Below are 23,025 nucleotides of genomic sequence, written 5' to 3'. Positions count from 1 at the left end.
AACCTGAATAATAAAATGGATGGTCTCGCCTCCAAAGTCGACCTTCTTCAACACCGCATAGACACTCACTCAGAATGCCTGACCGAGGTCTAGCAAAGGGTTTCTAGCCTTGATGACAGCGCAACAACCCTATCTGGCAGTCTCTTGGCTAGAGGTTCAAATGAAAATGACATTGGCCAAGTGCAAGGATTTAGAAGGTCGTTCAAGAAGAAATAACATCCGAATTGTTGGAGTGAGAGAATCAGTCACAGGGAAAAAATGGAAGACTATGTGGAGTCACTCTGCACGTCCCTCTTTAGCCGTGAAGCCCTGTCGCAATTCTTCACAGTAGAGCGGGCACACAGGATACCAGCAACCAGACCTGCCCCCGGCGCACCACCTAGACCAATCATCGCAAGATTACTTGACTACAGAGACCGCAATACCATCCTTTCGACTGGCCAGAGAGAAGGGAGACCTCCTCCATGATGGAGACAAGATACATTTCTACCCCAACTTCTCTCCTACAGTACAAATACAGAGGAAATCCTTTGCGACCATCAAACAAAGACTCAGAGCCAATCAAATGACCTACTCTATGCTCTTTCCAGCACAGCTCAGGGTGCAACACGGTGAGAGGGTCCACTTCTTTCGAACGCCAGACGAGGCAAACATGTTCCTAGACTGCCATGATCAGAACCCCAACCGTCCTAGGCCTCAGACAGAAATCCTCCATGAACTGAAGCGACCAGAGTCGGGTAACAAGGTTGCACACAACGCTACAATCACAGGAACACCTACGAGGAATTTACCGCGGGGCTGGGATACTTGGGAGGCCCCAAGTGCCCCTTGCACAGCATCAGTTTAACAAAGTTCTGTTAATGGGTGGGACTACAACAGGTGGCCTGGCAACGCCAGGGACCGCTTCTTGTTCAAGTTCGCAAACGGGCAAGTTGGGAGTTGCCCGTGGAAAGAAACTCATGTAAAAGGGGAGGGAAACGTGCCACAGACCCTCTGCCCCCCCGACCCTCCGGCTCTCCAATCACCTGCGCCTCTACGACAAACTACTGAAGAACATCTGATCGCCCTCCAGACCTCTGCCCTAAAACGGATCCCAACCCCTCCGCATTGCAGGAGAAAAATTGCAGCACATACCCCGACTACAGCATCCAATTCAATGTAGCAACCTGGAATATAAGGGGAGGCAACCTCCCGGCAAAAACCAGGAAGATCCTTCAGTACTTGCAAAGACACAAGGTCGACGTGGCAATGATTCAGGAGACACCTGCTTCCCAGTAAGGAACATCTCTGGGCTTGAAGCTGGGGCTGCCACATGTACTTCTCATCTTACTTGTCCTATTCCAGAGGAGTCGCAATCCTAATTAATAAAAGAACCAACTTCCGGCTAGTCCATACAGATCGAGACTCAGAGGGAAGGACACTCCTGGTGTGCGGCATTATAGCAGGCCAAAAATTCACCTTTGTCCACTCCTATGGACCCAACATCGACGGCACCAGTAACTTCGATTGGGTTCAGATCCATTTATCCACTCAGGACCCAACAAACAGTCTGGGCGGCGACATGAACACGGTGCTCGACCCCTCGATGGATAAGTCACGACCTGCACTTCAACCGCAATCCAAAGCCAGCCTGCAGATCAGGGAAATATGCACAGCCCTGGACCTTAAAGATGCATGGAGGGCAGCAAACGGTGCCAGCGAGCTTACACCTTTCATTCCACCATACACAACACAAGCTCCAGAATTGACTACTTATTCACCTCGGCAAACAGCCAGGCAATATAGGGGCCCTGCCACATCTTACCAAAAACCCTTTCCGACCATGCTCCAATGATCCTTAGTTGCAGGCCTCCCGGCTTCAGTCCACCGCTACAGCGCTGGCGGTTTAAGGCAGGGTCCATGCACAACCAGGTCTTCGCTTCTGAAATAAGAGAAGAGATAGCTGCATTCCTTGACTCAACATAGGATCTGTTGCCGCAATGAGCACGATATGGGAAACGCTGAAAGCTTTCACTAGAGGAATATGCTTGGCTAAAGAAAACGGCATCCTTAAACTAATCAGGCGAGAACCAACCAGTAGCGAAGAGCGGCTTTGATCCATCGAACTTAAATGCACAAACGGGCCCGACCCAGCCTCTCGGGCTGCCCTAAAGGAAGAGCTACGAAAATTCAACACCAGGCAGACCGTGAAATTAAATTCCTAAATCGTAATAAAGTCCAGCAAAACGGCGAAGGCCAAAAACCTGGTGCCCTCCTAGCCAATCTGATAAAAGCAGACAGGACATTACCACTGATAGAAGGAATACGCTCCAGACATGGCGTGCTAAAACATACCGATGAGGGAATAACAGAGGAATTCAGGCTCTTTTATCAAGAGTCATACAGCTCCAAGCACAACACAAACTAAAATGCTCTGCAGGAGTACCTCGAAGACACAGAACTGTACTGGGTAGAGGAACAACTACGAGAACTCCTGAATGAATTTATTACACCAGAAGGGATCACTGAGGCAATCAAAACTCTCCTCTGCGCAAAAGCCCCCGGCTCAGATGGCCTAACGGGAGAATTCTACAAGGCTTTTGCCGATACCCTGGCCCCTCTCCTAGCCGAGGTTTACCAAGAAGCATTGGAAGTGGGATGTCTCCCACAGTCCACCTGCGAAGCCAACGTAATCCTCCTACACAAACCGGGCAAACCACCGGAAGATTGCGCATCATACCGCCCTATTTCCCTGCTCAACCTCTACAACAAGATCCTTGCCAAAGTTCTCACAAACAGGCTGCTACCATTGATGCCCGCCCTGGTGCTCGCGGACCAGGCAGGCTTCGTTCCCGGACGCAACACGACCTTTGGAATTAGAAGACTGTTTGGCGTCATCAAGGCACTAGACCCCTCTCAAAAGGCAATCCCTGTTCTGCTCGACGCTGAATAGGCGTTCGACTCCGTGGAATGGCCATTTCTGTTCACAGTACTCACCAGGATGGGACTGGGAGCCCGCTTCATTAAGTTGGTGTTGCTGCTGTACACCAGACCTCGAGCCAGCATTGTCACGGGAACAGCGAGGTCAGCCCCACTCGAACTACAATGTGGCACCAGACAGGGTTGCCCCCTATCGGCACTAATATTCGCCTTGATAATGGAACCGTTTGTCATGATGCCTACCCCCAGGCCTCCGGACCAAGCCCATCAGCCCCGGGAGCAGACATCTAGACATTTAGTAAAACCTCAGCAGCCCCGGCTAGGGGCTATCTGGGTTCAGTCCTGGCGCCTAAGGTGCCAAGCTCATAGTCATTACTTACCTCAGGCAGACCATGCTGCAAATGACTCCAATCCAACATGAAGCCTGAAAGGGACTTTTTCTACAGGGACTATTTTTTTACTCGGGTGTGGTTCTAGGGACTTCTTACCTGGGACTACTTTTGAGGCTATTTAAACCACGCCCGACCAGCAACACACGCTTCGCGTTATTCTGCATCCAGCAGCGTAACACTCACCATGCCTGCAGCCTGCATCCAGTCTTCTGCCACGCCCGCCTCGAATCCGGAGCTCCTAAAACAAAGAGGAAAGAAAGGGACAAGGTTAGAAAACGAACTTTATTTCTATTCCACACCTGATTCTGGATTCATCTCGTCTCCGGACCTGTAAAGAACATAATTTCTGCACACGCCGCACCTCCAGCTGCAGCGCCGCGCCATACTCGCCAGTCTTCACAGCATCCTTCGGGTCGGCGCTGCCTCCATCATTTCTTCGCCGAACTTCGGCACCTAGGAGACAAAAGAAAACCACAAGGTGAGCCGAGGGAACCAACAAATATAATTCTTACCACCATAGACTTACCTGATTTATCACCGGAGGCATCCTTTTGTGACTCTCCATATTTTCACGTGCCGCATTTGTAAAGAGAGATATAATAGTTAGAATTTATTCCAGGTGTGGCTAGAACCCCGCCTTCATTAGACAGTCTTTTTCACGGTAGGTAGTGGAGGGCACGCAGAGGCATGGGTATTTAACAACCATCCCATCGGTGGTTCATCTACATGGTTTACCCAGAAGGAGACCAGTTTGGTCCCAAGCATATTAGAAAGTCTGCAAGAGATTGAGCTAAATGCAGTATTCGAGTGACATTTGCTTTGGAAATGCAGTGGTGTAATTATGTGTTCCAGTGTAGTACGTTGCATGCTTTTTTTTATGCAGCATTCTTTTTGTCAACAGATTTTCACGAATACAGAACACCATAGCTAAGCAGGGTCTCGAATCAATACCCTGCAACTCCCTCATTTAGATGAACTTTTTAGTCTGAAAGGAAGAAAGGATCACCTTGACGTCTAGGTCAGTACACATACATGTTTTGCCTATTCCCCGTATTTGAGAGTAAACCCATTTATTGGCATGGGGGATGAGGAATTGTCACACTCTTCGTTTCCAATGAAAACCCTAATCTGATTAAGGATATTTTGGTTTATCTGGATATAGGGTATAAACCCACAATGACGGCGCCCTAGGATCCCATTTTGGTTTTTACCCTCGGCATGTATGTTTTGCTCAAGTGCCCAGATGGGCCAAGAGTGATTTAGATAAGTATCAACCGGTTTCATTAAATTAATTAAGATGACGTAGTATATGTGTGGAAAGCTGATGGCTACATCTGTCTTTTAATCACTAAGATAATTTCTTGATGGCATGACTATTTGAAAGATTGTCCATTACATTTAAATGCAATTGATGGTTACAGAAAAAAGAATATACCCCCTGCAGAAAGTTCCATATCAACATTGGAACTTAAACATGTTTGGGTTGCAAATGACGATTTGAATTCAAGTTGCACACAGTTGATGGATTTGTTAGCTATTTTGAGTTGTTTGACTTGGCATTATTTTTTACACTTAGTCACTTGGTGGTGGTTTTAAGTTTGTTTAAATTGCTTGTTAACATTCATTTTTCATTTTTTCATATCTGTTTGTACACATGGGCGTAATTTTAGGGCGGGGCGGTGGTGTTTGTCCCCCCAACTTTCATGGCACCCTATTTTGTCCCCATTCATTTGAATGGCGCACCTTTACTTCAGGTCATGTTTCCCCTCCCCCCCAACATTTTCAGCAAAGTTTCTCCACTGTTTGTGCAGATGCATTGCTCACTCAGCAGCGTATGCACACACTTATCCCATAACAACTTGACCAATTCAATTGGACTGATGAATTTTAAATTTGTATTTTGGATAGTTTTACATGAAGTGCCTTTATTTTATAGGAAACCGTTTGGTACAATTAGAGTATGGTGTGAATTGGTTTTCAAGAGTGATGTGTGTATGCTTTCAAGATTTGTTGACTAATGCATCAAACCAATAGAATAAAAAGGCCAGTATATAGTTTGCAATTTAGCGAGTACAGCAAACTGCAGGTTGGGGGTTCTGTAGTATTTTCATATATATATTTTGTACCAGTAGTACCCCATACCTGTCCAATCGGGCCCCTCCTTGTGTTTTTGTTCATACTAGTATAACATATGCCGGACGTACACTCTGGGCAGGAAGGGACACCATTTATGAAATAGATTTGCAAAAATATGGTTAAAACTGCCTGATTAAATCCTTTTTTTGCCCCTTCCACCGCTATAGAGGTGTAACTGGGCAAAAGGTACAGGGAGGTGGAAGGCCAAATAGGGTTATCATGGGGACCTAGTTGGATGGGCATAAAGGAAAAGGGAAGGTGTGAAAATGCAAATTCTTAAACCCAATCAAAAAAACTGACAATTCAAAAAGAAATCATTGATCCGGCCAATATACCCACGTGGCATGGGTTTGGTAGAAGGCTGGTTTTCTAACATCAGGCTTTGCTCTATTGTTTTCAGAATCATTTTAGACTGTATTCATAGCAGGCTTTTGGTGTTTGATAAATGTCATGCATTCTTGGCGAACTCCCTGCCCCGAATGTCTTTCCAAACTGACAATATAAAAATGCTCCTCTTTGAGGTGCAGTGGCCTGTCCTAAAATAAACACAAATTTGGGACACAGCTGCCACAGTTCTGTTTTACATCTGTCAGTGTTGTGCATACTTGTATAATATTTATACAGTATTCTTTTTATTTTGTTTTGCTCGAACTTGGGGCCACCTAGTTGTTGGGGCATTGAGATTCAGAACTGACAGATGTAGAACACAATCCATAATGGGGGGGGATAAAAGAACATGCTTTCCCAGCAGGCAGAATGTTATCTTTGTGAGTCATGGGCTGAATGAGTATTGTTGTTTGCATTTTCATTGTATCAGAATTGCTTGTTCATAGTAGAAGCCAAGGTGTCATAAAATTGCTACACGTTGGTCCTCCGATGCAGAACTAGTTGTTCTTTGCTTTCTGGAGGCTGTACAGTCAATCACTGATAGACGTTGCTAGCACTGCTGTGCATAATAGATTGGGTGTAGATGGGAGCACTGAATCAAAGGTGAACGGCATACAGGTAGAGGAAATGTCTACTAAGGTAATTTAAGCAGCGGGTGATTGGCTTGAGCCATCACACAGCATCCTCCGCCTTATTGTAGAAGGACTACTACCATTCTACATGGAACCTGGCGGTGTGAACATTTTAATACCAATGTGAATGTGATCCTAAGAGACCTTAAATTCTATGTATGCCCCGCAATTGAAACGAGGGCGATACTTTTTCAATATATTCAGATGTCGTAGTTGCTCAACTTTTTCTGCAATCCAATATTTTGAAATAAGTCAACCATGGAGGGATCCGGTACTGGAGCTCAGATTCACAGAAGCAATTTAGAGTCTTGAGAAAAACTGATTATCATATGGCACCTTTCCTAATTGGTAAAAGATCATAGCTAGTAATTAAAGTAATATATGCCATTAGTCTTCAAACTGTGGGGCTGGTCTTGAGGGGTTGGGGGGGGCAGAATATTACCTGGATTAATGAGCTCTTTAAAAGAGGAGAGCAAATCATTTTAATACAAAATCTAAGCAGTTCTAGCGTTTGGTTGGGGCTCAGCAAAAGTCCATACCGTGCTGTAGCATTGTTTCAGCCACTGGGTATAGTGGTGCTTGGAGATGCTGACCCCACACTTCACGCAATCTCTCTGGGCAGATTAGAAGAGTGCTCGTTTCCCTGTAGGAAGTACTGTGGGAAGCATTGGGAGAAGGATAAGGTACACTTGAACGTCTCTTTTCCTGCAAAGAATGGACCGTTTTGTTTTAATAGGTATGCACCACAGTACAGTATACGCTTAAGTTAACACTTGTGTGCTTTCAGGTCAAATAAAAAGAAAATAAAGTTTGTGTGGGAGATACCAGTTTGGAAATGGAACAAGGTACCCAGATTCAATGTTGAAATTGCGATGTTGCCTGGTAAATGCATTCTATCTGAAAGTGAGTCATTGTAATGCTGACCCTGAATCAGAAAGGGGGCAAGGGGCGGTAGTGACTGGCCCTTTGGAGTAACCTCCTTCCTTGCTGCTTGATCTGTCCAGAGTGTCAGGAATACGTTTCTTACCTCAGGTCTTTGGGTGGTGTTTTGTCTCCAGAGTTTACCCAATCCTTGTTGTACAGGCATGCCAAAGGGTGTCGTTCCTAGGTTTCCTTTGAGGTACAGTGCTTGATGGCTTCAGGTATCAAAGTGCTTGGAGGCGAACTTCACCTGTTTTTAGATTCAATTTGCCATAAGTAATCTTTACCTTCATTGAAGCATGGTCCGACAAGACCTATCACTGCTAGATCTGTCTGTCTCACTAATGATGGTTTGCAGAAATAATGGTAAGCCAGTGTGCAAGTGTTGATGATGGATTGAGTAATATACAGAAAGAAAAAAGTCTGGGTTGTCCTAGCACTGGCTAGTATGTAGACCTAGTCTTCATTTGGGTATTTATAAATTGACATGCTCTTATCTTTGTAAGAGATGCCTTTAAAAAGCGCTATCAAGTTTCTGAAAGGGGCACGTTTTCCAACAACACTGTGGTCTTGGGGCGGAGTTAACCTGTTATGTATTCCTTAATGCCTTAACATTATTGTATAGCAAGGGAGCCTGATGGGCTCTATATTAAGACTGAGGTAAAGCCCAATACATAGGGTTCCCAGCAGTCTCTGAGGGTACCACTACATAATATCCCCAACAAAAATATCGCCGTAGATATGGCCATTTGGTTCGCCATAGGCGATATTTTTGTTGGGGATATTATGTGGGAGTGGGAGTGGGGGTTGCGGGGTTGTCCCCCGCACATTAAAAAATGATGTCCTCCACAGTGTCCATGTGTTTATTTCGCAGCAAAAATATGGTGATATTTATGCGGGGGAATTAACACATGGAAACTCTGAGTGCATTATATCCTCACCATATGGAATCCAATCTGTTAAAGTTCTGTTTCTATGGTTTTTTATGTTCTCGGTTTATTTTTATTCTGTGAGCTGGTACCACCTCACCAGGATCCATGTTTGTTTTCTTCTGTGCAGGAAAGCTTTGCTGGAAGCTGGCAGGTTATTTCCTTTGGCCCTTTGGGAAAGTCATCCAGAAGGTACAGAATCATGCATTTGCTGGGTTGTGTAAGGTCTTGTTTTGGCATGTATTAAGTCTTTAGGGGACAGTGATAGCAGCTGCTTCCTGATTGGAAGGCTCTGGTAAAATGTAGCCTTTGTCATGACTGGCACATGTTGCAGACCAAGGAGGGTGTCCACTAAGATATGGCATTTATAACGCGCCTATAAAAAAGTGTTTCAAGGCGCGACAATGTTAATAAATACTAACAAGGTGCACCAATTCCGAGCCACAGAACGGCTCATTGGAGTACTGTAGAGCCTTTTGCAGGATCATGCATAAACTGCACATAAACTCAAGAAGAATTGGAATGTGGCTGTAAAGAGTTTGATCACATCTTGAGTGTCTTAGAGGTCTTCCGTTGGTTTGGCTGCTGTCCCCCCTCCCCCATTTTCTAGATGTTCATGTTATCCCCATGTCGATGAAAATATGTTAAACAAATTACATTAATATGGAACAAACTAACATTCCCTCCACTACTAGTCTGCCCACCCTACCTCTATCCCTTTGTGGTGCTGAGGTTAATTGCAATAGCTTTAGTCCAATATTCCTAGTTCTGACAGCCAATCCAGTTCTCTAAACTGCTGAAATATTTGTATTACACCTCAAACCTATAATTCATAAAAGTGAAAACATGAAATGGATTGCTTGATAATTAGTAATGACATGATGTTTTAAATTCAAGGATTGTTTATGTAAAATGTATAGTACTTTTTATTTTTTTGTATATGAAGTCCTATCTAGGCCGTGGGGAAAAAGCCAGCACTCCTCTTTGCAGCTCTACTGCAAATGCCCCACACATCAGCTGTTTAAGCAATTTTCGTCTGGAATTATTTCCTTTGGAGCACCAGCTGCTTCGTGCTACAAGCACACGGCACCAGACAACAACAATGGAGGGGGGCGGTTGCCGTGACGACCAGGATCAACATCCCTCTTACCCTCCCACCGTGAAGTTACCCCAGGTAACTCTGAACAGCTGCAAACAGAGTAATAACCATAGCCCCCCCACCCACCTTCTAACGTAGGCCCCGTCCCACCTCAAGCTCCCTCAGTTTGAGGCAGGGTGATCTTAAAACCACTGCTGGGAGGGCAACTAGGCTGGTCACTTGCCCTCATTATATAGAATTTGTTTTCCATCGCTCCACAAGCCCGCAGGCCTTGGGGCGTGCAAAACAATGGAAAATCATGACAAAAAGTACAGGATAATGCACTTAGAAGGCCGGGACGGAACTCAGAAGTTGGCGGGAGCAGACCAAAGGGAAAAGAGGCACTAATCAAGTGGGATGTTGAAGAGGAAGGTTTTCAACACCTTCTTAAACTTTGAAGATGTATCAATCAGTCTAATACTGGGTGGTAGTGCATTCCAGGCACAGGGACCTTAGGAATTAAAACTGCGCCCACCTGCCTTCACCAGTTCAAACTTTGGTTGGATAAGTCTATGATGCTGTTGTGATCTGAGAGAGCGACTCGGGACCTATGGCTGGATGCACGCTTTGAGATATTCAGGGGCAGCATTCACCACACATTTGTTAGTGTCACCATTTTGTGTGTAATGCAATGTTTCACTAGTAGCCGTGTGTAAGTCCCTTCTGGTGACAGTGACATGAGGGTCTGGCCAGGCTTGCAACAGCCCGAACTGCACCATTCTGGGTGACCTGAATTGCAGCTGTAGCAGAAACAAAGCATTTGCTGAGCAGGCAGTTGCAGTAATCTAGACAAGCGTTTGAGAACTGGGGCTAAAGTCGCCAAGTTTTCTTGTGAAAGAAAAGGTTGTATATTATGTAGTAATTTATCAGACCGCAGGAGGATCTCACCGCGGCCACATGTTGACACATGGAAAGTTCAGCATCCAGGGTCACACCAAGAGTTTGTACTTTTTCACTGCAATGGGCGTGTCCATAATTCAAAACTTCATACTCTCCTGAGAGAGATCTCAACTTTTGGCTGGGAGCAACAATAAGTTCAGTTTAGCTTGCTTTTAGAACCAGAGAAATCGTCCTGTAGATGGTGTTCAAAATTTCCGAGTCTGCAGGGTATGAGCCTGAGAGTTTGTTGGTGACTTGGGTGTCATCAGCATAGTTTGCCACTTGCACACCCAAGCCAACAGGAGCAGAAAGGGGATAATGTAGATGTTAAACCGCATCAGAGTGATTTAAGACCCCTGAGAGACGCCGCAGGTGTTGAGGGAAGGAGCAGAGAAGACATCGCCTACACGTACTCGTGCAGTCCTTGGACCCAGAAATGAAGAGCGCCAGAGTACGGGTTTAGGCAAGCAGCCCACAACTAACTGAAGTCTCTCAGCTAGAAGAACATGGTCTACAAGATCAAATGCCGAAGATAAATCTAAAGGCATCAGTTGATGAAAGCCCTTGGTCCATGTTCTGGAGCAAATTGGCCTTGAGATCCAGCATGGCGGTCTCAGTACCAAAGCCGTTCCTAAATCCAGATTGGCAAGGAAGCAGGATGTTATGAGCCGCAACATAGTTCTGGAGTTGCAAATGTGCTACTTTATCCAGAACTTTCAGCAAAAATGGCACATTTGCGATAGGCTGATAGTTCTCTGGAATGAAGGGGTCCAGCCATTTTCTTTTTTTAATTTTTTGAGGAGTTCCCTAACCCTCTTTTAAGAGAAGGACACTACCTTCAAGGAACGATTGATTAATGAACTTGGTGACCTGCGGGCTTAAGATTTTTCAACTTTCTATCAACGAGCTTGATAGACAAGCATCACTATAACATGAGCTGGGCTTCATGGCAGCAATAGTCTGACACAAAAGATTTGGTACAAGGAGTAAAATCAAAAACAAGAGGTTCAGGATGAGAGGAAGCCACTAATTTGTGAGCTATGGCTGCTATCGCCTGTGATGAGCACAAGTCCCTAACCTGCAGAGTGTTGGCTTGATGCGTGATGACCTTCTTAATGAAGACATCATGAATGGCCTGGCACCACAGCTCGTCTTTTACAGGAAGAGAGGCTGGGGGAGGTTTGCTCTTAAACTCGCTCAGAATGACAATTAATTCTTTAGAATCGTATTTCGCCCTCTGAATTCTTGTATTAGAAGTATAAGACTCCGCTTTTATGATAGCCTCTTTGTATTGTTTAACAAGGGTCTTGTAAGTGGCTAATGTAAGATCAGATGGTTTTTGTGCCAATCACGTTCCGCAGTGCGTTTTTTACTGTCTGATGGAGATGATAGCCTCATTAAATCAGGTTTTTTCATGGCCTCAGATTTAATGGTTCAAAGCTTTAGAGGTGCCAACAAGTTGGTTACATTAGTAAGTGATTTGGTTCTGTGATGCACTATATTGGCTGCACTCTCAAAGTCCTCAAGAAGACCGAACGTCTTCGAAAGAAGTTGGGTAAAATGTTCTGGAATAAGGGCTTTCAAGTTGCACGTACCTATTTCTCTCCTAGGATTGGAATCAAGTTTGGGCGGAGGAGCTGGGGAATGATATCAAGTTAGCAAGCAGTGGTCCGACCAGATACAAGGTAAAATGACTAAGGAAGTCGGAGAGAGCTGATGAGCTAAGAGCAGTCCAGAGTATGACCTGCGCGGCGTTGGGGGCGGTCCACGAGTTGTACAAAACCAATGGAATTGCAGGCTTCCACAAGAGATCTAGTGGTGGCATCTGTTAAACATTGTACCAAAGATTAAAGTCTTCATAATTAAACCGGGGTCTGAGGCTTAGTAAGAGAATTTAGGAGATTTAAAAATTGCTCTTCAAATAGTGGCATGAATCTTGGTTGGCCTATAAAGAGCAACTAGAGTGAGCAAGGTGTTATCTGACATTCTGATTTTGATGACCAGGCTTTCAGCCTTCTAAGGGCTGGCGAGGCACAGTGTGAATTGATTTAAAGAGTGCAACGCCCCCACCCTTGCCCAAGACCCGATCAGTCGTATAAGGGAATGACATTGGGAAGTAGTCCAAAGCACTTCTGTCGGTAGAACTTGGTTTAACCAGGACTGTTAATGCCAAAATATCCAGTTTTGAAGAAACCAATAGATCTAAGATCTCAGCCCCATGTGTACGCAGGGAACGGTATTCAAAAGCCTGGCTCATAGTGTCAGCACATCCTGGTTGCCCCTTCCAAATGAAGCTAAGGCACTACAGGACAAAATAGAAGAGGCCTCGGTGGGGGGGGTCTCAACTCCTGCTCAGTAGATTGTAAAAGGTTTTGCATATTACTGTGGTAAGAAGATCCACTTGCGCACCCGAGGCTGAGGAGGAAAACTCGGTATGTGTCAAGGGAGCATTAAGGAGCTTGGAACGTGAAGATGCAATGAAACGCAAATTAAATGGTGTAGTGCCCTGAAACATCAGTAAAAGTGGTGCACACTTTGTCATCAAATGTTTGTGCTTTGGTACTCCAGAGCGTCCATGTTTTTAAAAAAAATACTTGGGTCGGAAAGGAGACCGCAGGGGTAGAAGCTAGGAGCACAGGGGTCGCAACTGCAACCCCTGCCAAGCTTCAAATAACGCCCCTGGCCCTTTGTGGTGTAGAGCGCTAAGTGCATAAGGCATTGTGCTTTGGCTGCTGGAATTTCTGTTGCTACAAATGTCCTGGAGTCACTTGTGGAGTAGGGGATGAGAGCGCATGTAACATCTCTCACCTAAGGGGTCTCCCAACTTCATGCTCATGCCTCATCATGTTGGTGATGTGGGCTGAGGTCGTATAAGCAGTTACATGTTCAAAATTGGTGTTAGCACTTCGCTTGATCTTCTTTACTTGTTGGGCAGCGCTGGTGACCAACTCAGTCATAGCTTTGGTCGCTGATGGAAAGGGTGTTATGTTGGCATATGTTTGGGTGAGTGTATAATATAATGTAGCTCTCCGTAGTGCTAAGAGGGTATAGAGGTGGAGACCGCAGAATGCAAAGCATGTCAATAAAATGTCTCACAGCAGTGTCAATTTGTGGCATGTATGCCCTTGGCGTTGTCCATGAGCTTGGAATTGGTGTTTATCAAAATGTGCAACCTTTGGTACTATCATCGGTATAAGTGGCCAGCTTTTCTAGTAAAAGGATTGTACTAATATAGCAACAAATTCTCTGAAACATGAACTGAACTTTAGGGTTACTAAGCAAGGTGATGATGGGCACATCACGCCTTTTAGGTATCGAATAGCTGTAACGTAGATAAGGAAAGTATAAACAGAGTTTTACTGGCAACATTCGATCTTAGTCCCTATATATTCGAAAGTGCTTGTCTGTTGTAATGTGTACAAAAATGCTCATAGAAACTCAGTTAATGCAGATATGATGGTTGCTTAGTGTAAAAAGGGCAGTGTGTCTAAACTAGTTTTCTGTATGCTCCTTCCTGGTCCTGGAGCGTGTCTGGATCTGCTGATTTTTTTTCTTTTCTTTTTCTCCTTACGCTGTATTGTCCGTATCGTGGGCCAGGGGGAGGGGGGGTCTCTCCTCTGAAGGGCTTGACGATTCCCAGGTAAATACAAGTCTTCCTCACTACCAACTACACAGCTTTGTGGCTTCCTCTACAATGAATGGACCATTGAAGCAAGGCTTGTGCCAGCCTCTGGGAAATTTTTGTAATGGTACCCCTGAGCAGTTCTTGTGGTTCTAATGATGTGATGTGATATCTTCATTCTGCTTTGACCTCCCCTGCCGAGCCTGTAGCTGTTGGGAAAGAAAAACTAGCCATCATTGAAGTGACATATTTATGCATTTATTTTCCCAAAACAGCAGCATTCTGGGCATCCGACAGCGCTCAAGTGGGAGTACAGAGTGGGAGGCTCATGTATCCCATCACCACCTCATGGGGAGTTAAATGGTGGTCGGAGCCAAGCTGATTGTGCAATTTTAATAAGGGTAGGCAATGAAGCCATCCAATTGTCACTTTTGCTTTCTTTTCTTTGAGCAGGCCATTGATGCGTTCACAGATCCTGTTCGCTTGTGAGTGGTAAGCGCAGGAGAACTTGTGCTTGATGCCCAGTAGGTTTGCGATATACTCGACGTTTAAGAAGTGTGGTCCATTGTCGGGCCGGAGGGAGGACTCCGCACACCCCAGCCCCCATCGTGAGGATACCTCTAACAAGGAATTTTGCTGCACAGGTGGCATCAGGGTGTGTGCATGGACCGGCTTTGATCCATCGAGAATGGGCATACAACCACCAGCATATTACTGTAGCCATTACAACTCTGCATCATGTCCACGTAATCTGTGTAAATATTGGAAGGGCTCAATAGGGTGGGGTATTACCCCTCTCACTACTCGCAATGTGTCCTGCTGTGAATCATTGGCACACAATACAGGTATACATGAAGGCGGCAACATGCTCCACCAAGTTGGGACAGAACCAGTCTTCCGCTATCTGTGCTGCAAGACTCTTTACTTGGATGGATCGAATAGTGGAGCTGCTCTAATGCTGTTTAGTAGTCCGAGGGGTATGACTGGCCTTCAGGTGCTCTTGTCGCCACATCGTATCCGTTGGGGATAATGAACACCCCTTCCTTTTCCACAGTTCCTTCGCTTCTACTGGTGTTCGTCCCTGTAACTCCATTATCTAGGTAATGGACAATGAATGAAACCCCTTCTTCAATGCCATGTTACGCACATGTATGTCTCTATTGGGACGAGTATCACATTTATTTTTCTCTGGACAATAGGCTGCTTTTTTTGCTTCTGCAGCTTTGTTGCAGTGGGAAACCATGGTCCTCCTCCCACCCCTGTGTGTGGACTTAGCACTTCACCACTGCAATGGTCCGTGGGAATTGTAGTGCATTTGAGTCTGTCCACTAGAGGCGTGTGCTGTACTGGGATGCCATCAGCGCGTCTGAAGCCCAGCCTTCTTCATTGTAACAGTCCTGCATGTACTGTTGAAGTCACATATGCAGAGTCGGAGTACACTGTGATCTCCTCGCCCTCCTGTGTTTCCAGTTCTACGATGAATGCTACCAATTCTGCTGCTTGTGCTGAGAAATGTGAAGGAAACTTTGCGCTTGCCACTACTCCAACTGTTCTGTCTCAATTTTACTACTACCATCCCAGTGTGCCATTCCCCTGATGTCTGTTGAATCGTTGAGGACCTTTCTGAGTACTTCTTCCTCCCTCCCCTGATGGCATTTTCTTCGACCCCTGGGATGTCGTAGTGTTCTGTGTATTTAGTGCAGTCAGGTACATAGTCTCCCTCCTCCACTGGCTGTGAGTATTGCTTGGTTTGCAACTCTGCATCTCACTACCTTTTTTGCTCAGTTTGATGATCATCTCATATCAAGATGCTCTGTGGTCAGTGTGCTTTTGGGTTTCTCGAGAATAGCAGAGGGCATGCTCCATGTAGAGTGTTGTACTGCAGCCCATTGTGATGCTTCCTGATTTCTCAACTGCAGATGCAGCTGCAGCTAATGTTTGTTCACAAGGATACCCGCCTCTCATCTCTGGATCCAGACGCCCACCGTAGCTACAGGCTTGTGCCGCAAGGTAATTTTCTATGGGAGAACGCTGCCATCACTATTCCACTTGAGTGCAAGAATATGTCCACTTCTCCACTGTAATCAGGGATTCCCAAAACTGGGGCTGTGCATATTGATCTTTTCAATTCATTAAATGCTTCTGTAAGTTCGCCTGTCCAGATTAGTTTGACTACAGACCCCTTTTAAACAGACTCCAGGAAGGGATGACATCAAACACACAGGCTCTAGTGGCCACAGTTCTACTGTGTTTATTGAACTTTCACAAGGCTGATATAAATGAGCGCTTATCTAAATCTACAGATGGGAGGAAGCTATGACCATCAAATAATAATGCAGTCCTAGTGGAGTCTTGCCAAATTAAAGAGGGCCTATACTAAAAAAAAAAAGTGCCAATCCTTATCACTAATTTACAAAACAAAGTGGGGTGATGTTCCTGGAAAAAGTTTTCACAAAATAAGTCTGAATGTTCGGGCAGTTAGCCTCCCTTCCCCACATTCTCAGCACGGGACAAGGCAGTTCACTCGAGTAAAGCACACGCTCTGGCTTCTGCGGCACGAGGATACAGTTCCCTTTTCACAGTTCAAGACCTTCTGTGTCTAAGCCTCTTTACTTCTTGTAAGTCTTTGTATACCGGACCCTCTGAATTAAAACGCCACTAAAAACGGTCTTTTCCTTTCCAACACTCAATTTGGGTGTTCACCCTGTAGCCCCCTCTTCCGGGCTCAGATCCCTTCCAAACTATGTTCAGTTAATTCTTTCTCAGGTGACTCTCAGTTCACCCCGTATGCCCCTCAGCCGGGCTCGGATCCCTTTCTTTCACTCCATTAGTCCCCCTCAGCCTGGCTTGGACCAATTGTGATGTACTTTAAACGATCAAAGACTTTAGAATGTGCACAGGGTTTAGCAAGAGCTGTTGCAGGACCACTTTGATCTCGGTAGTGCTTTTTCTCATTCTCCGCATCAGTTAGATAGCTAGCTGAGACCTTCAAATGGGCATCCATGTGGCACTGGACCTTGGGTTGCCTCCCAAAGTTCAATCACAAAGTTCCATTACTTTTGTTTGTTCCAGTTATATCTGCATTGCTTTTTGCAAACTCCTCCCACTGTTGTATTTGTACAATGTTGCCCCCTAGCAAACCTTGGTTCAAAACACAAGCTTGTTTGCTATCAGTCCCTCTAACTCACCGGTTGTGCTGTCTTTTGTAATGCTGCTTTGTTGTAGGAGCCAAGGACAGTACCACGGCGGCAATCGATCCTCCCCGCCTTGGCTATCAATGTGGAAGAGCCCCTGGTACCTCCGACACTGTGCAGGTTTGATCAGCCTTAGTACCGAGTCTTCAGTTTCTTACTGTCCAAGGCTCACAAAAGTAATGTAGAGGTCACGGATACTTCCCTCCTTCTGACTCGCTGGTCTCGCCGTCTTTCTCCTTGTATTAAACTGCCATCTTGGAATTGCTGTTTCCTCATGTGGTTTGTCTCACTCATGTGTGCTTTTGTGCTCGCCTTTTATCCGTGTGAGATAGTGTGATGTAATTCAGGTGTGTGTAATAATCCGTAATTGCCTGACCTTCCGGGTACATGGTGTTGGGACATGCCGTGTATATGGCTCTGGTTGAAGTCCATTGTCACTCACAGTGAACTGTCCATGATAACGTGTTTGTGTCTGGAAAGGGGCATGGAGGGGTTGGGCTCCTAAATATCCTACCTGATAGGATGGGGAAAAGGTGTTACAGGGAAGGGGATACTGCATCTCATCATCCGGTGTCCCACTTCTACTCCCCAAAGACCCCTCATCCAGGTGATCCCACGAACTGGATCCAAAAGCGATGCCTGTCCTGGCAACTTGAAGGGCAGATGCCCGGGGACTAGCGGGTATGACACCTTCAGGTTTCTCACAAGACTCATCGACAGTATTGAGTCCTTTCGACACTGCTCTTCTGGCCTGCTCTATACTAGGATATCGTCCACTTATTGGACCAGTGTGCTGTCTATATGTACATTTCCCAGGTCCATTTGAAGGACCCTATTGAATATGGAAGGAGATTCACAATACCCCTGTGGTAATCTAGTATTGTGCCACTTTTTATTTCTATAGAGAAACAAGGTTAAGTCTTGTGATTCCTCATGTAGGGCGATTGAGAAGAATGCATTGTTCAAGTCAATCACTGTGATGTGTGGCTTCTGGTGGGATGTTGCATAATATTATTGCTGGATTACGGACTAAAAAAACTCTGTTTCAACACTATTCAGGAGGTGCAGGTCTTGAATGAAGCGCCACGACGCCCTAGTGGCCATCTTTACTGGGTACAAAGCCGTGACTGTGATGGCACTAGGATACGCTGTTGTACTAACGTGGAAATTGTTTTAAAAAATGCCTATGTCTGCCTCCTTAGATATGGTGTATTTTGCCCTTGGTAGGATTGCTCCTGGCTTTAGTTTGATTTTGACTGCACCTAACCCTTTCAACAGGCCAATGTCATACAGGCTCTTGGTCCATAATATACTTGGCACCTGTGCTAGGTCGGCCTCAAGTGGTGGTGGTGGTGGTGTGTGTGTGTGTGTGTGTGTGTGTGTGTGTGTGTTTTTTTTTTTTTTTTTTTTATTTTTTAGGCCATCCTATGTGGGGCCTCCCTGTACTTAATTCTCATCCAGTAATTAATGCTTATGAAAAACGTCTCACCTTCTGAATAGTCGTCCCAAAACAGTTCTTTGTCTGTCAAGTCAGTTAGTCTGTCTTTCGCCTAATGCGATTACTCCAAACTTTCCCTTCATCATGAGTCCCGTGAATGATTATTCCCTCTTCCCTTAATATAACTATTTGTAATTCTAATGGGAATATATGTTCTTCCTCCTCACCATGGGAATTTCTGGTCTGAACAAAATCTTGTCTGGAAAGTGGAGTTTTACTCTGTTTCCCTGGGAGCCATGCTTGCAATATGTCATGATTCCTGCCCCTCATGTCCCCAGCCCTCCAAGATATCAGGCTGGAGCCAGGCCATGATCACCTATATGGCCCTCAAGGGCCTCTCCATCCTTCCAAAGACCCACTTGGAGTCAGACTTGGCACTTGTGGCACCAGACTCACTCCCATAGGATAACATTGGGGATTGGACTTGTAGTGCATTGATGGGGACAAGATGGATGCCCCACACATGTGCAGTCTAGTCTTCTGGGTGTGGTTCAGCCCAGAGACAACTGGGATAACCAGAAGATATTGAAACAAATGCCCAGGCTGAGAAAGCTGCTTTGTGTTTTCTGCACCTGCAGTGTGACACTCGCTGTGTTCGGATCTCCAGTAGGCCTGCATCTTTCTTCTGCGCTCAGCTCCTGCAAGAACACCACTGTCACAACAGCCTTACCTTGCAGCGCTTCTGCCCATCCATCGCTCCTTCTGTTCTGCGGGCATCTTCGGCGGTGTCATTCCCATCCCGGCACGCCGCTTCCTAAGGAAGAGGGAAAAGAACAGAAAGAAGGCATTAGTAAGCATTCTGCAAATCTTCGCTTATTTTTAAAGACTGTACGAGCTTCAAACGCTTACCAGAATCCCAGCCGCTCTGGGGGAACTCTGTCTCCGGAACTTCTCATCCATCTGCAAGAGGGAAAAGACACTCCAGGTTAGCGTGGAAACATCTAGAGGCGCCGCATACCGCGCTTACTCACCGCATTTGTTCTTCATAACTGGCATCCACGCTGAAAACGTCGTGGCACCTAAAAGAAACAGAAAACGAACTTGCTTCAATACAAATATGAAAGGGGTGCATCGCACATCGCGCTCTCACTCACCTTCAGCGCTACTCATCTCAACAGCACACCGCCATCCCCGGACGCCGGCCATCATCTAAGGCAGGAAAGGAACGAAGTTAGTGAACTGTTCAAAAGACTCATTATACTTACCTGTCAGACTCTTGCCAGTGAAGTAACTAGGCAGCAACGAGCCTGCATCAATCAACGCGCCCCTGCGCTGAAAGCAGGACGGAGAGCACACTATCCAAGAAAACAAGGTGAGCTGTGGATCAAAGCGAAGTGTTGGACCCCGGGGAAGAAGGGCTTCAAGCACACAGACAATAGGGAGTTAAACTCTACCAATCCTGTGTTTCAGGCCCAGTCTCCAGTTGAGTAGCCTCCAGGGAAGGGTTTGAGGTCGTAAGAGGTCAGAACAGGCTGAGTGACGTCCCCGTGGATACCAGGTGAGCGTTACATACATCCACCCCATACTGGAATTCCTCATGATCTAGGGGCACCCCCCTCTGTGTACAGTTTAGCCACTGAATGCTTTGATAAATCCTGGTGCATTCATATAGTGAATCCATGGGGTAGAGCACACTATCCCCTGAACAGTGAATGTGATAGACATGTTGAGCTTTCTCATGTCCCTTCCCATTATAACTGGTGTCTGGTGGGAATATAACAGTGGCATGGTAAGGTTGTGCTCTTCAACATTGTCAATTTGTCAGTCAACCGAACAAGGTCTGTGGCCCCAGAAAAACCTTGTGCATTCGTGGCAATGCCCGACATGTGGCATCTCCCCTCCGTAACACAAGACCTGGTGGCTCCTAGATCTACGAGAAAGGAGAACGTCTTGTCACCTATGGTTACGCCTACTCATGGTTCCTTGTCCGGGTCGGGCATAACAGATAGGATTGAACACATCAAGTCAGTCTGTGGACTGTCCTGTTGTGGGCATAGGCTCATCCTGGACCCAATGAAAGGATTTCTCCCCCCCTACCCACTATAGCCACATTCACTAGCCTTGGTGCAGGAGTCTGTACTGCAGTATTCAACTTCCTTGTAGCTGCAGTGTTCTGCTGTGCCGGGGTTTGTAGTGCTGCCTGCGGTTGCTGTGTACTTGTGGTGTCTGCGTCATGGGTTGTGACTGCACCAGAGCGTGTTGTGCTGGTGTCATTTGGGGTGCTAAACCAGTGGCTGTGTGTGATCTTGGGCATAATAGTCTGGTGGCTCCATGTTGTATGCGAGTGGGAATGTCATCCCCCAACTTTGTTCCTACCAATTCTGTTGCATCTCTCCCCTTCCCCTACATACTCGGGCTATGTGTCCCATTTTCCCACATGCCCAACATTGTAACTGCGGTCCTGGGTGCTGGTCCTGTCCCCATTTGAATCCTTCCCCTCCTTGCTGTGCATGGCATCCTGCTCCTCACCCCCCTTGGGTATGCTTCCTTTCCCCATGGCCAATAGTTACTGTCCCCTCTTCATGCAAATCTTAACCCTGCCATTTGCTGCTGTGTATTCTGGGTGACCACTCCCTCTACACTTGTCAACATCGCCCCTTTCATTGAATACTTTGACAATATTTTGGGAACTAACTTGGCTTCTTCTTGTTTCCTTACCTTGTATTTGTTTCTCGCATTCTCTTGCATTAACTGACAATAGTGTACTATAGTCAATTGAATTTCCAACCATGGCTTTGCCTCCATCCCCACTCACTTCAATTACTTCTGTACTTGCTATGGTTGTACCTGACTCAGTATGTGGTAAAACAGACCCACTGATTGTCCCATGGTTCGGGAGTCTCAAGAAGCCAGTGTTCTTGTATCTCCTGAATATATTGAATTGGGTCTTTGTCCTCACGCATTTTGCATGCCATAATCCGGCTTATGTCGAAAGTATCTGGGTATTGTACTGTCAGGGCCTGCCACTTGGCTGCCATACAGTTGTGGAAAGGCGCTTCGTTATTCGCTGTTTTGTGCCGTCGCTCCAGGATACGCTGCTTGTTTCCAAAAATAGTCAGCTCTTTCCCCAAGTATGGCAGAGACCAAGCACTTCATGTTGCCCACTGCTAATGTTGTCTCTGCTGTCAACCTTTCCATCTCATAAATTTGTTTTCCCACCGTGCAGTCAACGATGGAAATTTGCATCTCAGATTATCCTTGTCCATTTTTTGCCATGGTATATATTGTGGTCGTCCACCCTTTTCGATCAGTGGAAATGGTCACCCCCACGCTTTTCTGATGTTTCCTTATGTCTTTCGTTATTGCAAATGCTGGGTCTCTTCCACCCTGATAACACTCAACCTCTGAGCGTGTGGGGTAACCTCGTCTGAGCTACGTGGTCGGCCATTTGGGCGCTTAGTGCGCCCTTCAGGTTCTAGCTTCCCTCTTTCTATTTCCTCCTTTTCCACCCACAGTGTCTCCCGCTCTGGGCTCTCTCCCTCAGATGGGCAGCGCAAACTCCTCCTCCCTTCTTTGTCATTGCTTTCCCCTTGTTAGTCATCTGACCCCATTGTCCCTAAATGTCATCACTCCCTTTGTCCCCTTCGTCCTCGAAGTTTCCGTCGTTTCAGCATATTTCTTCCCTGTCATCTCATTGCTCTAACCAGTGGGTCGCTTCCCCCTCTCGGCGGGGATCCCGCTGGGCCACTACTTTAATACGACAGCATTATCCCTCCAACAGTGTCCCAATCCTCCAACGCATTCCCACTTTCCCATCCTCGTCCGGAAGTCTGGGAACCCCAATTATGTCATCCACTTCCTTGAGGCATCTCTCCCTACTTCTTTCTTTCCCGTTCCTGCTTTTTACCCCTTTCTTCCTCTTCTCTGTGCCACCATTCTTTGATATTTCTCTAAATCTCTGATCTCCTCCCTTCTCAATTGTACTATCTCCTTTTCCTTTAAAGCCTTTCTTGTCCTCGACTCGGTTTTCTCCTACTTTCCTTTCTTCTTTCTCCTTCTTCGAATGCCCTCCATCGGTTCGTCGATTCATCTCTTCTCTTTGCTTCTCCATTAGTTATACCCATTCTCTTTCCTCTTCTTTGATCTTGCGTTCATCCTCTTCCTCGTTTTTCTTTAGCTTCTTAGCCCACCCCCCCCTCTGGGCCTTCAAGCTCAGTTATAACCCTTCCATCCCGTTTAAGCAATATTTGCCATCTATTTGTCCTTTTTAAATATCTAGGTCGCTTCCTCACCCTCCCACCACCCCATCAACTTTGCTTGTAGCTTGCAACGCTCTTTACATTTGTCGGTCATGGTCCCTACTTTCTGATTCGTTAGCTTAGCTACAAATGAGTCTTCCCTACTATATGCAGGAGGTGCATACACTGGGTTAGTGTAA

At 46.0% G+C, this 23,025-nt stretch overlaps 1 protein-coding gene across 4 annotated transcripts in view; it reads left to right on the top strand.

Annotated features, from left to right (window-relative positions):
• LOC138514243 (uncharacterized) overlaps positions 1-23,025 on the top strand; it is a 364,675-nt gene that overhangs the window by 136,619 nt on the left and 205,031 nt on the right. For all 4 annotated transcript variants that reach the window (XM_069629606.1, XM_069629605.1, XM_069629604.1 and 1 more), the window contains one exon: positions 8,447-8,508. In XM_069629606.1, the coding sequence (XP_069485707.1) occupies positions 8,447-8,508 (62 nt within the window). The remainder of the gene's footprint in view (positions 1-8,446; positions 8,509-23,025) is intronic.

This window comes from Ambystoma mexicanum, chromosome 12 (genome assembly GCF_040938575.1).
Source record: "Ambystoma mexicanum isolate Mex_15411 chromosome 12, UKY_AmexF1_1, whole genome shotgun sequence".
Lineage (NCBI taxonomy): Eukaryota > Metazoa > Chordata > Amphibia > Caudata > Ambystomatidae > Ambystoma > Ambystoma mexicanum.
This window is presented reverse-complemented; position numbering and strand designations above follow the sequence as displayed.